Source organism: Pithys albifrons, chromosome 2, assembly GCF_047495875.1.
Source record: "Pithys albifrons albifrons isolate INPA30051 chromosome 2, PitAlb_v1, whole genome shotgun sequence".
Taxonomy (NCBI): Eukaryota; Metazoa; Chordata; class Aves; order Passeriformes; family Thamnophilidae; genus Pithys; species Pithys albifrons.
Genome location: NC_092459.1, coordinates 70932075 through 70945615, shown reverse-complemented (window position 1 = coordinate 70945615; position 13541 = coordinate 70932075). Strand labels below are relative to the sequence as shown.

The 13541-nt window shown below is 35.0% G+C and overlaps 1 protein-coding gene across 1 annotated transcript in view; it reads left to right on the top strand.

Moving 5' to 3' along the window:
• PDE10A (phosphodiesterase 10A) overlaps positions 1-13541 on the top strand; it is a 191217-nt gene that overhangs the window by 113917 nt on the left and 63759 nt on the right. The window contains exons 3-4 of the mRNA XM_071549430.1: positions 1396-1424; positions 12084-12204. Of these exons, the coding sequence (XP_071405531.1) occupies positions 1396-1424; positions 12084-12204 (150 nt within the window). The remainder of the gene's footprint in view (positions 1-1395; positions 1425-12083; positions 12205-13541) is intronic.

Below are 13541 nucleotides of genomic sequence, written 5' to 3'. Positions count from 1 at the left end.
AAGTCAGGTATTAGGCAAGATGGATTTTAAATCTAGCTTTAGATGTTCTTGTAACTGGTATGGAGATTTGTTTGGTTTAGGAAGATAACATCACCGAATGTGACAGAGTAGGTGATACATATTGCATTGAATGCAACAGAACTAGCTTAAATAGCTCAATTAAGTTTGTGTCTGTGTTCCACACTTGTAAATTAGTGGTGCATCATGTGTCTGGGGTTAAGAGGAGACTAGTATTCACTTGTGTTTTGAAATATATTATTTTGCTTGGCATCACTCAATTTTGAGAAGAAATCTGTATTACTATAGAGAATTCTTTCATCGGAAATAGCGCATTAACTGCATTTTCTAGAAAATGGGTTTTTTCTACCTTTATTGTTTAAAAGTTCATCTTAAATGGCAAGATATGAGGAGCCTTTGGCAAATATAAACATACGATATTTCTCTGTGAGATTAAATATATTTGCTGACTTAATTTTAATTTCTGAAGCATATTAATTTGATTCCCAGGATCAAATGAAAGGTTGCAAATAATTCTCTTCGTGTTTTCAGAAACAGCTAACCAAGTGAATGTTTGTAAAGGTGTGTTTAAGCTACTTTTGATGTGACTAAACTGAAAGTTGAAAACTCCCCCTGTGGCAGATGTGTTCTTGCTATAAAGCTACTTTCCTTTTATTTTCGAAAATACTACTCAGTGTTTCAGCTAGTGCTCTGCTATTGTACCTGTGTTTATTTATATGTATTTAAGTTAAAAAAAATGCATGAGTGTCTGTTTGGATTTGAAAGAATGAAACATTATTGTGTGTGTGTGTGTATATATATGTGTATATATATATATATATCTATAATATAAAATCTTTTAATCTCTTTTCTTTTAATGTGTTAGGCCAGATCACATCAGTACAATTCTGTTTATATTGGTACAAGATTTTTTTTCCACATCCAAAGAAGTCAACAGGAATAGTATCTTTGATCTTCAGAACAGAAGGTCTGCTCAGTAACTTTCTTGTATACATAGGATGTTGGTGGCATATATTTGGTTTCAAAGGCCTTTGCTTATCAGACTATTCAGTATTAACAGTTAGACTGTAATATAGGGCTTAGCTGGCCTGTGCCAGCTTGCCTCAGAGTTTTGAAATGTATGAAGTTTCGTATTCTTATTAAGTCAGGGTGGAATTCCTAAATACTTTATCCTAATTTTAATTAATTTTTTAAATTTAGATTTTTTTAAACGATTGTAAATGAAAGCCAATCTCAGGATATTTCAATCACTTTATTGAACTATGTTAGAAAAATGTTTTACAAAGGTGCAAAAATTATTTGAAGTTTGTTACCTTGTTCTTCATCCAGTCTATAATCTTCCCAAAGTGCCTAATGGTTTGATTTGTTTCCTTTTAGGTGAATCAACTCCTAAAGAAGTCAGCAGGGTAAGTGCTACTCTCTATTCCCTCTAAAAAGAAGTGCAGTCTCTGAGAACCCACTGTTTACTTGAGATGCTTTTTACATAGCGTGTGATCAAGACTTGATTCTATTCCCTGAATATAGTGAATCTCCAGAGGAAAAAAATGCTGTACAGTCTGACTAGAGAACAGTTAATAAGGAAAATAAATATTAAGAACACTTGATTGACTGTAAATGAATTAAAGGATATTTTGCATTTAGAGTTCTCCCTGTGCTATTTTCATGATCCAGTTTTAAAAAGGTACTTCATGGAAACCAGGAAATGCATGGGACTTTGAGCATAACATCAGACTTTAATCAGTGTTACTGTCTCAATATATGGCAAGCATAAGAGGAAACAAGAGAAGGAATATGCCCTATCTAATAACCCACTTTTGAGATGTGGTTTGGTAGAGATGATCTAAATTCTCTAATTTGAAATATTTTGCACTGTTCTATATGAAAGGTACTTTAAAATCATAAAAAACCATATTCAGTAATAAATTCCCTACCCTAGCCTTACATCTGATTAACACTCACTGTGTCCTGCAGAATCTGTCCATAACTGGGGACCAATTGCAGAGATCTCGTAGAAATGAGTGCCTTTGTTGGGAATGAGAAAAGATCAGTACAGGACAATCTGTTGCCCTCAGATGGGTCCAGCCATCCTGAACCACCCCATAAGATGGGGGAGCCACTTAAAACTTTCTGAAGTGGAATCAAAGTCCTGTTTTGCTCCACTTCTTGAATGAGTTGCATATGTTATTTCATGTTCCCAGGAGAAACACAGTGGTGTCAGACACATATTAAAAATAAGGTTGACTGAAAGACTGGCTGGGTTGTCTTGGTCTCAGAAGTCCTTTGAAGAATGGTAAAGTATGGAAGGAGTTCAACTGTTATGACAGTTAAGTGAATACCTACCAGTGTAACCTAGGATTATTGTTAACAGGATATCTATATAATTTTGATTTCAAAATAATTCAAGATCTGCCTAAAAATCTCAGAAGCTCTAATTTTGTATGTGGAAGAAAGTTCCCTTTAATTAATGTGGTAAATAGATTAACATTCACCTAAAACTCTATAAAATAGTTACAAAACATATCTTTGTTATCACATTTGAGCTATTTAAGGCAAAGCAAGCAAGTTATGGAGTCCTGACTCCCCTCTAAGTCTGCCTTACCAGTCATCCCCTCTATCTTTTAGACACTCTAGTGGCAGCCATCTCAGACCCTCAAAGTCATATGCAGTGGCTTAGAGTTTTCCTAAAGACAGACGGGCTGTCACTTGAAGCCTTGGAATGAGTGGGGTGCAGATGATACTTCAGATATTCTATAGTAAACATTTTCTCCCTTGTCTTTTTTTAGCCATCAGTCATTGCACACCTGGTGCATGTACTCTGTTGCACTACTATTTAGTTTTTTTCTTTTAAAGTGAAGTACTCGAAGGCACTCAGTAATGCACCATGCTACAAATTTACAGGTTTGTTAGTTTGTAGTATTTTTTAATAATGCCATGTTTAATAATGTAGACCATTGTAATACATCCTCTTCCTTGGGCAGCTCAAACAGATACCAGTTTAATTAAAATATGGACATAAATTAGAATTTAAATTAGGAAAGTTCTGTACTTGAGTAATGTTTTTCAGAAAAAAAGACATGTTCGTGCTGACTGAATTATGTGTTTTAAAGACATTGTGTTACATTTTTAATTCTTGAAAATGTCTGCAAGAAGCAGCTTGTATCATAGGGAAGCAAAAATTAAGGTTAGGGAAAGGAAATTTATTGCTGAATTAAATCACCAATTGTTTAAAAATATGACAGCTAGAAAACAAGGTAGAAATATACTGGAAAAAGTCTTTAATTTTAGAACAAAATGACAGTATTTTCAAGGGTTTTATGTTGCAGTTTCATAATGAAAATTTAAGAAGTCTTGAAATAAAAGTTTTGAAATCCTGTTGTATAAAAGCTGCGTGTTGAATATTTTGTAAGTTTTAGCATCTTAGTAGAAGAAATAAAATAAAGAAGCGATCTTGGTTATCAACACTACACTGCAAGTTTACTAAACAAAGAGAGAGGAAGAAATTGGAGAAAACAGGAGAAAACATCCACATGTTTTAAAAGTTGAGACTTTAAGAATTTAAAAGAAGCTTTTCAAAATCTATTGTTTTTAATTCTGGTCTGCTAATGGCAATTTCATAAATATTTTGGTATTCAGGAGTTTTATGTAAAGATTTCCTAGTTTGGCCTGACATTGCATCTGATGGGTAGGGGGAGTGAAAATTTTCCTGATTCCTGTAGACTGTCTTTGGCATGAGAACAGCTCTGGTTACAAAATACCTCATGAGCATCTGTGACCAAACAGTGAACCTGTGAACTTTTTTCTGCACACTAGATTCCAGTGTTTATGAAATATATGTAACTGGGGACAAAATATCCTTTTCACATGATGTAGTATTGGGAACATCCTGAGACATGCTGAGTTTCTTCTGTTCATCATGCAGATGTGTATTGTCTGAGCCCATCCATCCTAGCTACATAAGTGGTTTTCTGGGCAGAAGGATTTCAGAAAGGAAACCAACTATTGAACTATATTGATGAAGAAAACTTAAGCTGAATTTTATACTTTTTTTTTCTGTTTTATCTTCAAAAGAAATGAAAATAGAAGAGTCGTGAGTTAGAGCACTAAGTACATATGTATTCATGTACGTTTAGACTAAAGATGTAGTTCTTTGACAGCATTAGTGAAAACAGTGTGCATTGGAGACATGTTATTCTTTTCAGTTGGCAAAAATAACCCCATTCCTTTAGGAGCTTTAGCCAGGATTCTGTTCTACGTGCTGCTAGGTTTCTCGTGATCACTGTGTTCTCTTTTGTACCTCAGATTCTGAAGTTTAAATGAAAATACTCAATGTTCCTGATACGATCACAGAAAAATTAGCTGTTCATTTTGCTTAATAACTTTCTATTCCTTATTTAGTTGAACCCTACTTTGAGTGAAGTTGCCTTTTGGCAAGTACTTTTGCTTTGTAAACTCTGATGATGCCAACAGCAATTCACTTTGCAGAAATTTACCATATAAACACCAGAAAATTATTACCTAGCAAGTGACTAGCTCATTTACAGTACTTTATTCTTGGAAACAGGAATAATACTTTAATCCTCTTCTTTCATGTTTTTGGAGATGGAGCTTTTGGCAGCTGCCTTGGCACCAGCCAGCACCCAGCACAGTATGTCACTGACAGCTACAGAATTAGCAAGTGTGTTTTCAGTAAATAGTTGCAGTAATTGCATGTATCTTCACCATGCCACTGATAATAAAAGTTTGGGCTCTTTATGACACATTGGCAAAGCAAGCTCATTCCTTGTAGTATTTCCTTATTAAAGATGGGATTTAAATGTTTTCACACAGAACCAGAACTGAAGAACTGTAACAAATTAGTTAAAAAGTTATGGGAATTAGGAAAAAAATTATATAATAATACATATATTTAGCCTTTAGAAGTGCTGCAAATGGCTTTGCACCCCTTGTCACGAGAAGAAGATGCTTGTATAAGCTGATTTCTTTAAAAAGAAAATCCTGTGTATACTGTGGTAGTGATAAGCAACAGTGGTAGGAATATGAGGGAATTTATTTTTAATTTTGTACGTGTTATCTTTAGAATGCTTGCAAGTCAAGTATTAGGAGGGAATGTAATTTTATAAAAAGCTTTTTAAAAAGAGGAGCAGTATTCAACCTTGTCAAGTTAAAATGAATTCATTATGCTGTTTTATTATATAATCTGGAGAGATGATATAATTGAGATATTCATAAAGTTTTATGAATGTTACAGTTAATAACAGATTATATGGTTACTGCTATATAATAATAATGTTCTTTTCTCATAAGTGAAGCCTTTCCTTTTTATTTTGTGTTTTTCCTATTATACTAGTTGAAGCAATTTATTTCAGCGTTACCATTTGGTAAAAGGGAAGGAGCTGATGGAAAGATTAGAATTGGATGCCAGTAAATGGGAACTATGTGACAAAAAGCTTCTTCTAGGAAAGGAGTTCACTGTCTCTCTGCGGCTTGAAAATCAGTTACATAAAAAGGCTGGCAAATGCCTGTTTTCAAAATTATTGAGTCCTTTCTGCACAGAGTGAGAGAGATGGTTTGCATCTTTTGCCATAAGAGGGCCTGTCCTGCCAAATGTCGTGTCGTATTTTCCCTTTGCTTTTGTTGTGAAGGTGTTTGATGAACGAACAAACAATTCATAAATACCTCTGTATGGTGTGGCAATGCTAAACTTTATTTACCATGCAAGTTCTAACCCATGTCCTCTCCAGTCAAAACAAGAAGAATAGACGTCAGACAAATGCGTGTAGAAGCAGTTTTCTCTGAGGCTATGTACAAGCATTAAAATTAATCACCTCAGCTAAGTTTGCACTTTATAGTTTCTTGCTTTTCCGTGTCCAACTTTAAAGAAAACTGGTTACTCAAGCCAACCCCAGTTACCTCTTCTGATTTTTTGTAGCAAAGAGTTTTTTCTGAATTGCCTCTCTAAGCTCATTGCTCCTCTTGGGTTAGCATTTTTACCAAGCAAGCAAGCAGTTTTATTGACCTTTGCTAGGGTTGTTTGTTCTTCTGTTTTTTCCTATTATTTTTTAAAATGAAGCTAAGATCCCTATTTTTGGTTCTTCACATGTGCAGTTTAGATGTGCTTTCACCATTATGAGGATGAAATTATCTCTTGGTTATCTTTGCCCAAAAATAACAAACACCAGTTTACAGGCAAGATGTGAACTAACCATCAGTGCGGATAAACAGTGCAAAATATTGCAGCCAGTGAAAGTACCAAGCCTGCTAAAAGGTAACAGTACACATAAACATGAATAGTGAACATTTACACAGCCAAACTTATACACATAAAATGACCTAAATAAATGTTATTATTGGTTTAATTAAATAGGTTTGGTTTTTTTCATTTTTTTTTCTGCAACCATTTGGTTTTTTTTATACCCACTGTTAATCAGAAATGCAATAACATTACTATAGCTAAAATACAGTGATTTCTTGCATTTAAAGAAGTATGTGACTATTGTGATACTTCTACATCTGGACTTCTTTGTTTCTACACTAGATGTCTGAATACTCCTGGCAGTAAAGTGTAGTGACACATGGAGTTAATATTTTAGATACTTTTAAACTAGATGTCACTTACAGGACTGCCTTTGCCTTCAAGGGACTGGATTTAGTCACCAGTATGTTCCTCTCTAATTATGCATTCCTTTGAAGGAGAAAAAAAAAAACAAACCATAGAAGAATATTCTTCAGTTTAAAAAAATGTTTATTATGTGGGCAAATAAAGTAATAGTGCCAAAATTCTTAAAGGACATGTAGTATTTCTTTAGAAAAGATACAGTAATTGATATTGATTATCTTTGCAAAAGATAAGTTATGGACACAACTGGAAAATTATATAGTGCAATTCTCTTGAATCAGGTAGTAACTGTGAGTCTCGGATTTTTTCATAATGCTACCTGAGGGAAGGAAAAGCTGATCTATTTCAACAAAAGACATCAGGCATTTTAGTTTGTTTATTTCTTTTTGTGACCATAATGCTTGTTTTTAACATGTATAGAAATATTGCTGCTGGAAATTCTTTTTTTTATGATGTAGCTATCAGTGGTATTGGGAATTTAGGTATGTAAGACCAGTCTTTCTATAGTTCTGGTCAAGTATGAGCATACCTGGCATGAAATAGGTCAGACTGACATCTCAATCAAATGTTAAGTAAATTTTCAGACCATTAAGATTGCAAACAAATGCTTGCCTTTTTTTATTTGAAGGGGTTTTTTAGTTCATCAGTTCATCTTTAAATTCTTTCCCTGATGACTCCTGTTGCCAAGACTATAGTTTTATGGGAAAGAAAACTTGTGTTGGCTGGAAGTTTATCGGGAGATTTTGGTTGTTTTTAGTTCAGCAGCTGCCTGTGTTCTGTAGTGTGGCTCATAGAGAAGAGAGTAGCTGTCAGTTTTAAAGAGATGGCTGAAGAAGCTTGGGTACAGGTTGTGGTCACATTTTAGATCCTATGACTTACATATTTGTGATGAAATCCAGTCCCTGCCTAAGGACGTTGTTTTGTGTAAAATTCTGTGTGGGATCACTGGAATTCACTATCTGCAAGTCTTGACAGATGAATTTAGGTGGTTTGAAGAAGCTGGTTATCTGAAATGCTAAGTGATGTAACCAGAGAGAGAGTAGGCATTTCAAGCTCCTGTGTCTATATACACTGTCCTTGGCCTGTGTACATCCTTTATTCTTAGTGATTTAACACCCTTGAACAATTGAGGCTCCCTACAAGAGCCTTTATTTGCCTCAACAGATCCTATTTTGTTGTTGTTTTTTGTTTCTCTTTGGCCTTCTTACATGTCATGGATTAAATTTATTACCTTAGTTTCAAGTGTCCCTACATCTGTCCATGGTATGGCCCCTTGGACACCTATAGAGTACCTTGCAGTTGGATAGGGTGGCACTGGATAAAACCTTGGCTTACTCAGCACTCCTGATGTTCTTGTTCCACTCTCCTGCCAGGCAGCCCGCACAATGGTGAAAGTCAGGCAGTACCCCTCACCTCCCAGCTCCTCTGGCATAACAAACAGCGTAGGCGAAACCTGAGATGGCACTGGTTATGATAATCCATACTGCTTTCTCAGGACTTTCACAGTTTGCTGTTGGATTTTTTCCTTCTTATCCATTGACATTCTGCATCCCCAAATGGACACTTGGCTGTCCCTCTTCACATTAACTGGAATTTGGGCTCATTGTTTATTCCAACTCTAGTCTGCAATAAGGTCATACACTGAGGTCTGTAAAAGAACCAATTTCTGTTGCAGAACCAGGCAATTGTTAATCTGGAGAAAGAGCTCTGTAGTAGGGAGTTAAGTATTATATAGAAACTTGCTCTTTTCACTACTATTCAGAAGACATTTTAAGAATTTACAGAGGAAACATCAACTCCTGGATTATATTGGCACTTATGGATCCTGTGCTGTACTAATGAAGGCTTTTTGTTGCAGCAGAAGGGCGAAAAAGCCCTTTTTCTGGAGGAGCATAAAATGCCCGTGGCACAGCTACCCTATGAGAATCACAGCATAGAAATTAATCTTTATTTCAGTTTGTCATACATAAAATTTACTTTAGATATTAAGTTGTGGTCTTGAATATAAGTTTTTCCATGTGTTTTAATTGTTTTGAATGAATGCTTAAAATTCATCTGACTCTGTTATGTTTCAGTATCTTCTTTCATATTTATGTTCTAAGCCTCCTTGTATAGACCTAAGTCACAACACTGTTCTTAAATTACCTGTCATGGATTGTTGTCTTCTATTGCACCAGAATATTCTAAAGGCAAACACCATAGAACTATTTTTATATAAATCCTGTAAAGATATCCTTTATTTGTATTTATAAATTATAACATGAATATTTATAATAGAATTTCCCTTCTTAATTCTTAGTTCATTTTCATTGCTTTATAACATATGCAGCTACTAGAAATATGATGCTGGTATGATAGTGCTAAACTATTTTTAGTCCTCTTGAATTATTTTATGTAATGTTACTGAAATTCAGAATTTTATGGTAAATATGCCAAAAGACTCGTACATACTTAATCTTAAATAGAAGGAAATTAGCAGTGGGAAGAATGAATTTAGGAAAAGTTGATGAGTACTAATAATATGTAAGTTGTGAACTACCATAGCAAATTAAGAAACAGTACTTACTCCATATAATAGTGTGCATATTTATGTAATAAATAATCCTTTTCCACAAAGTGTGGTGAATTTTTTTGAGGAGTTGCTTTCCCAAAGTAAGTTTTACACCAGCTGTGCACAAGTCTGTGTTAGCAACCACAATAAATAGTGCTTTGTACCAAGTTTTCCTGATGACTTATTCACTGTTTAAATGCATGGTTTGATAAAGACTATTGTGGCTTTTCAACCAAACATAATTGTGGTTATCCAATCTAAAATGCCTGGAACCAAATAAAAAAAATCTCTTTCACTCTACAGTAATAAAAAGAAAACCACTTCACAGCATGGCAGAGTAATTCTTTGTTGATGATAGATCTAAGTGATAGAATTACTTAATTGTGAATCTGGTCAAATTGTATTTATCTGGCCAGTTATGGATCCCCAGATGGTCAGCAACAGAAATCTGCCATGTAACAACTGCATGTACTACGCAGCTACCATCTTTTTAGTAACATGGGTGCATGCAATGGTTTGTCCTGCTTACGAAATATTTGCAGGCATGTGTTGCAGAGGTGAGGATAAAGGGCACATAGGTTATTATGTAATGACTGTGAATGCGATACGGCTGCTTGATTACAGGGAAAGCAGTGATTCTGCCACCGCAGTTGGGCCAATGGTCTCATTCTGGTGATGCGTTCTCATAATGTATTAGCTTTAATCTTTGAAGATTGATTTAAATCTTGACTCTGCATCACAGGTGAAGAGATATGTATTAATTTTTAAGTTCTGAGAAGGCATTTTTCCACATGATAAAGGCTTTGTATGTGTACTTGATTAGCTATTGTTTCTTTAGCGTACATTGCTACGCTTACCTTTGGATTAACGTATAGGAATAGTATAGACTCTCTCTTCACCATTTTCCTGTTATATGGCCACTTATGCCTATATTGTAGGTATAAAAGCTCCACTTTCATGAAACTGTGCTATTGTTTTCTGCCTTTGAATAACTGTACAGTAGTAAATGTGGGACACTACAGAGGGCAGTCAGTGGAAGCTTGCCAGCTGCCATATGGTGCTAATATTGGTGATAGCATGCTGTATTCTAAACTCAAGACTTGCAGCAGTTTATGCATTTATGCAGTGTGACCTTCCATCACTGTCAAAATTTATAATCATCATACCATTTTATGGAAAGAATTATTAAGTGTGAGGGTTTTTATACATTGAGAATATTTTGGACACCCTAGGTCTTAAATGTTCTTATACGTCCATATGGAACAATAGATTAAGAAGGGGTCATGGCAAAGATTGTATATTTGCAGGAGCCATTTTAAAGTCAAGATTGAGATCTGCTTCATTTAAAGAATGAGAAATTGGTATTAACCAGCAAGCTCTTGGTTTTTTGTTTGTGAAGGATTTTTTTGGTTTTTCTGAGGTGAAACAACAGAATGTATCCTATATATATATATATATATGTATATGATTATATCCTCTCTATTCATGACATAGTGTGTTGTATGTAGAAATGCATGAAAGTAACAGTAGGAATAAGTTATATCATGGAATGTAGGTTATATACTTAATCCAAGTCCTGAAGGGCTGATAAAACTGGCAGTAAGCGTGCATGTGTAGCATGACAGCATCACAAGCAGTAATTCCACAGAAAGCAATACTTGGCACCAAGTAAAGATTCATGACACATTTAAGTGTCACATGTACAGGTTTACCCAAATTTGCAGATGCAGAAGATCTAGAGATACTGAGCAGAATTACATATATGCACATAAATGTGGGAGTGATGGGTAACTGTGGCACTCTGAACATTTGTGGCATTTCCATTGTAGTTTATATTAGTCTAGTCTGTATTAAATTTGGCTCTAAAGTATGAATGAGCAGGAGAATAAGTGTTAGTCTTTCAAGCAACATTAATTTGTCTAAATATCACTAGCTTAATTTTTAGTTTAAGCAACGTAATTTACTGCATCACAGAGTTCAGTAACTAATTGACCATATTACTTTCCACGTTACCAGTTTTGGGGAGGGTAATGAATCTTTACTTAGTGCCAAGAATTGCTTTCCGTGAAATTTTTGGTTGTCATGCTGTCATGCTACACATACACATTTACTGCCAGTTTTATCAGCCCTTCAGGACTTTGTTTCAGAACTCGGGAAATGGATAAAGAAATGCAGGTGGGCCCCTGAAGGGAGGCTTCATCCCCTTTCCTATGAGATTTTAACCATGTCATGCTGTTCCATCGTACCAGCAAACAGAACCCCATAGCTCTCATCTAAATATCGTAACTAATTTGTAATCTGCCAACAGATTTCGTTTGTGTCTGCCCATTATCAGCTGAAACAAATGCCTATGAAACCACAGTGGTTAGCATGATTTCAACTCATGTGATTTTTGTCCTTTGTTTCATTGGTGTTAGTTGTTGCTGCGTTTGAAAGGCTGAGCTTCCTGAGCTACCACCTGAAAGCTCTGACACTTGGCACATTTCTGTCATTTGGCCCTTGAATTTGAGTTGTAAGATGCTAGCTAAGGCAGCTGCTTGTTTCCTTTCATGGTGAACTAGGAGTTTAAAAGAAAGGAGTTGAAGGCTACTTACTTTGTAATTGTGGTATCTCTCAGTTTCTTCTTGAGATGTTGTCCATGACCCTGGCCCAGTTTAGGCAATTACTGTTATTTGCTCAGTGATGTTCTCAATATGCTTTGAACAAATGTCTAATGAAGCACACAGTAGAATGCTGTGTCTCTTGCTTAGCAGCAACCTTGTTCTTCAGACAGCTGGATTAGGACAGTTCTGATTGATAGTACTGGAATCTTGACATACTATTTTTAATGATTCTGTGTTTAAAACCTGCAAATTGCATCTCAGTTATTGTAAAATGTTCTTATCTTTGCCTCCATAGTACCAGGATACGAATATGCAAGGTGTAGTGTATGAATTGAACAGCTACATAGAACAGCGCCTGGATACAGGAGGAGATAACCAACTGCTTCTATATGAACTGAGCAGCATTATTAAAATAGGTAAGAAAGAGAATCAGATATCTCTGAGCTGTTACATAGGATCTCTGCACAGCACATTTGTTACGTGGTTTAGTTAATAAAGACAGGCATTTAGGGATAACGGTGTTCTCATTGGATGTTCTCTCAGTATGAACTTACTTCACCTTCTGTCCCTCAGTGAATCCCTAACTGCACTTAAGTGAATGTCATCTTTGAAGAGAGTTGCATATCCAATTGCAAAATTAGAGTCTCCTGTTAAATGAACCAAAGAACAGACTATTCTGGTTATGATAGTGGTGTGATGTCAATACTGAAAGTAAAAAAAAAAATCTACTGGTAATATCATTGCATACTTAAACTCCTTTTGAAACAAAACTTAAATGTTTCTGAAAGAAGGCATATCTTTAGTATGATCTCAAATTAAACTCATTTGTTTAACTATTTTTTATGTAAGTAGCTATTGTAAGAAAATACTTCATAAGATCAAAAGTTAAGCAATAAAAACAAACAAACAAAAATAATAATAAAAGTGTAATTCAGCTTCTTTTTAGCAATAGTGGATATACTCAGACTTCAATAGAAAGTATCACAGTAGCTTTGATCAGTATAGCTTTCAGTCAGTTCTTTGGAAAGATTTTATTGCCCCTGCTACTTCATAATTTCATAATGATGCATAATAGTTCTCTTTTATATATATGTATATATATATGATGTTTTAAGAGGACCACTTCTATTTACTGATTTTGTTAATTAGTTAGTTGGGTATTGATGTCCAACTCACAACAAATCAGACTGGATTTTCTTAATACACAGCCAGAGGGAATTGACAGAGTGCTTATGTTTTACAATTTTTTTTCCTTTTGTAGAGGATATGAGGATTTTTTTAATATGCATATTTCCTTCACAGTGCTCATTTGCCTTGTAGCTCAAACTACTTGCATACTACAGCTGAAGATTTTAAAATCTGAATGTAAATCACCATGCCCTCAGCTCTTACTGGTGTTGTGCAGTTGACAATGAGCAAGTAACTACACAGTGTGACTTTTCTCCCTTTGTCAAAGAAGTGAAGAAAGCCAATTGGTTTGATTGCACACAAGTTTAATTTCTCCCCTGAAAAATACTAAATGGATTTTTGTGTTCATTCATAAGAAAGTAGGTACCAGATACATTCTTTTACTGGTTAGAATGCTTATTAACTGTTGGAGAGACAGGCACACACTCATTGTTGTGTAAAGTGGGATGAAAAACATTGTCTGCTGTATTCTGTTCTGATTTTGAGAGTTTTCGTTTGAGCAGTAAGTTATGATTGGCTGACTTTAAACTTTGGAGAATTTAAGGAACTTGACTTTATCCTATTT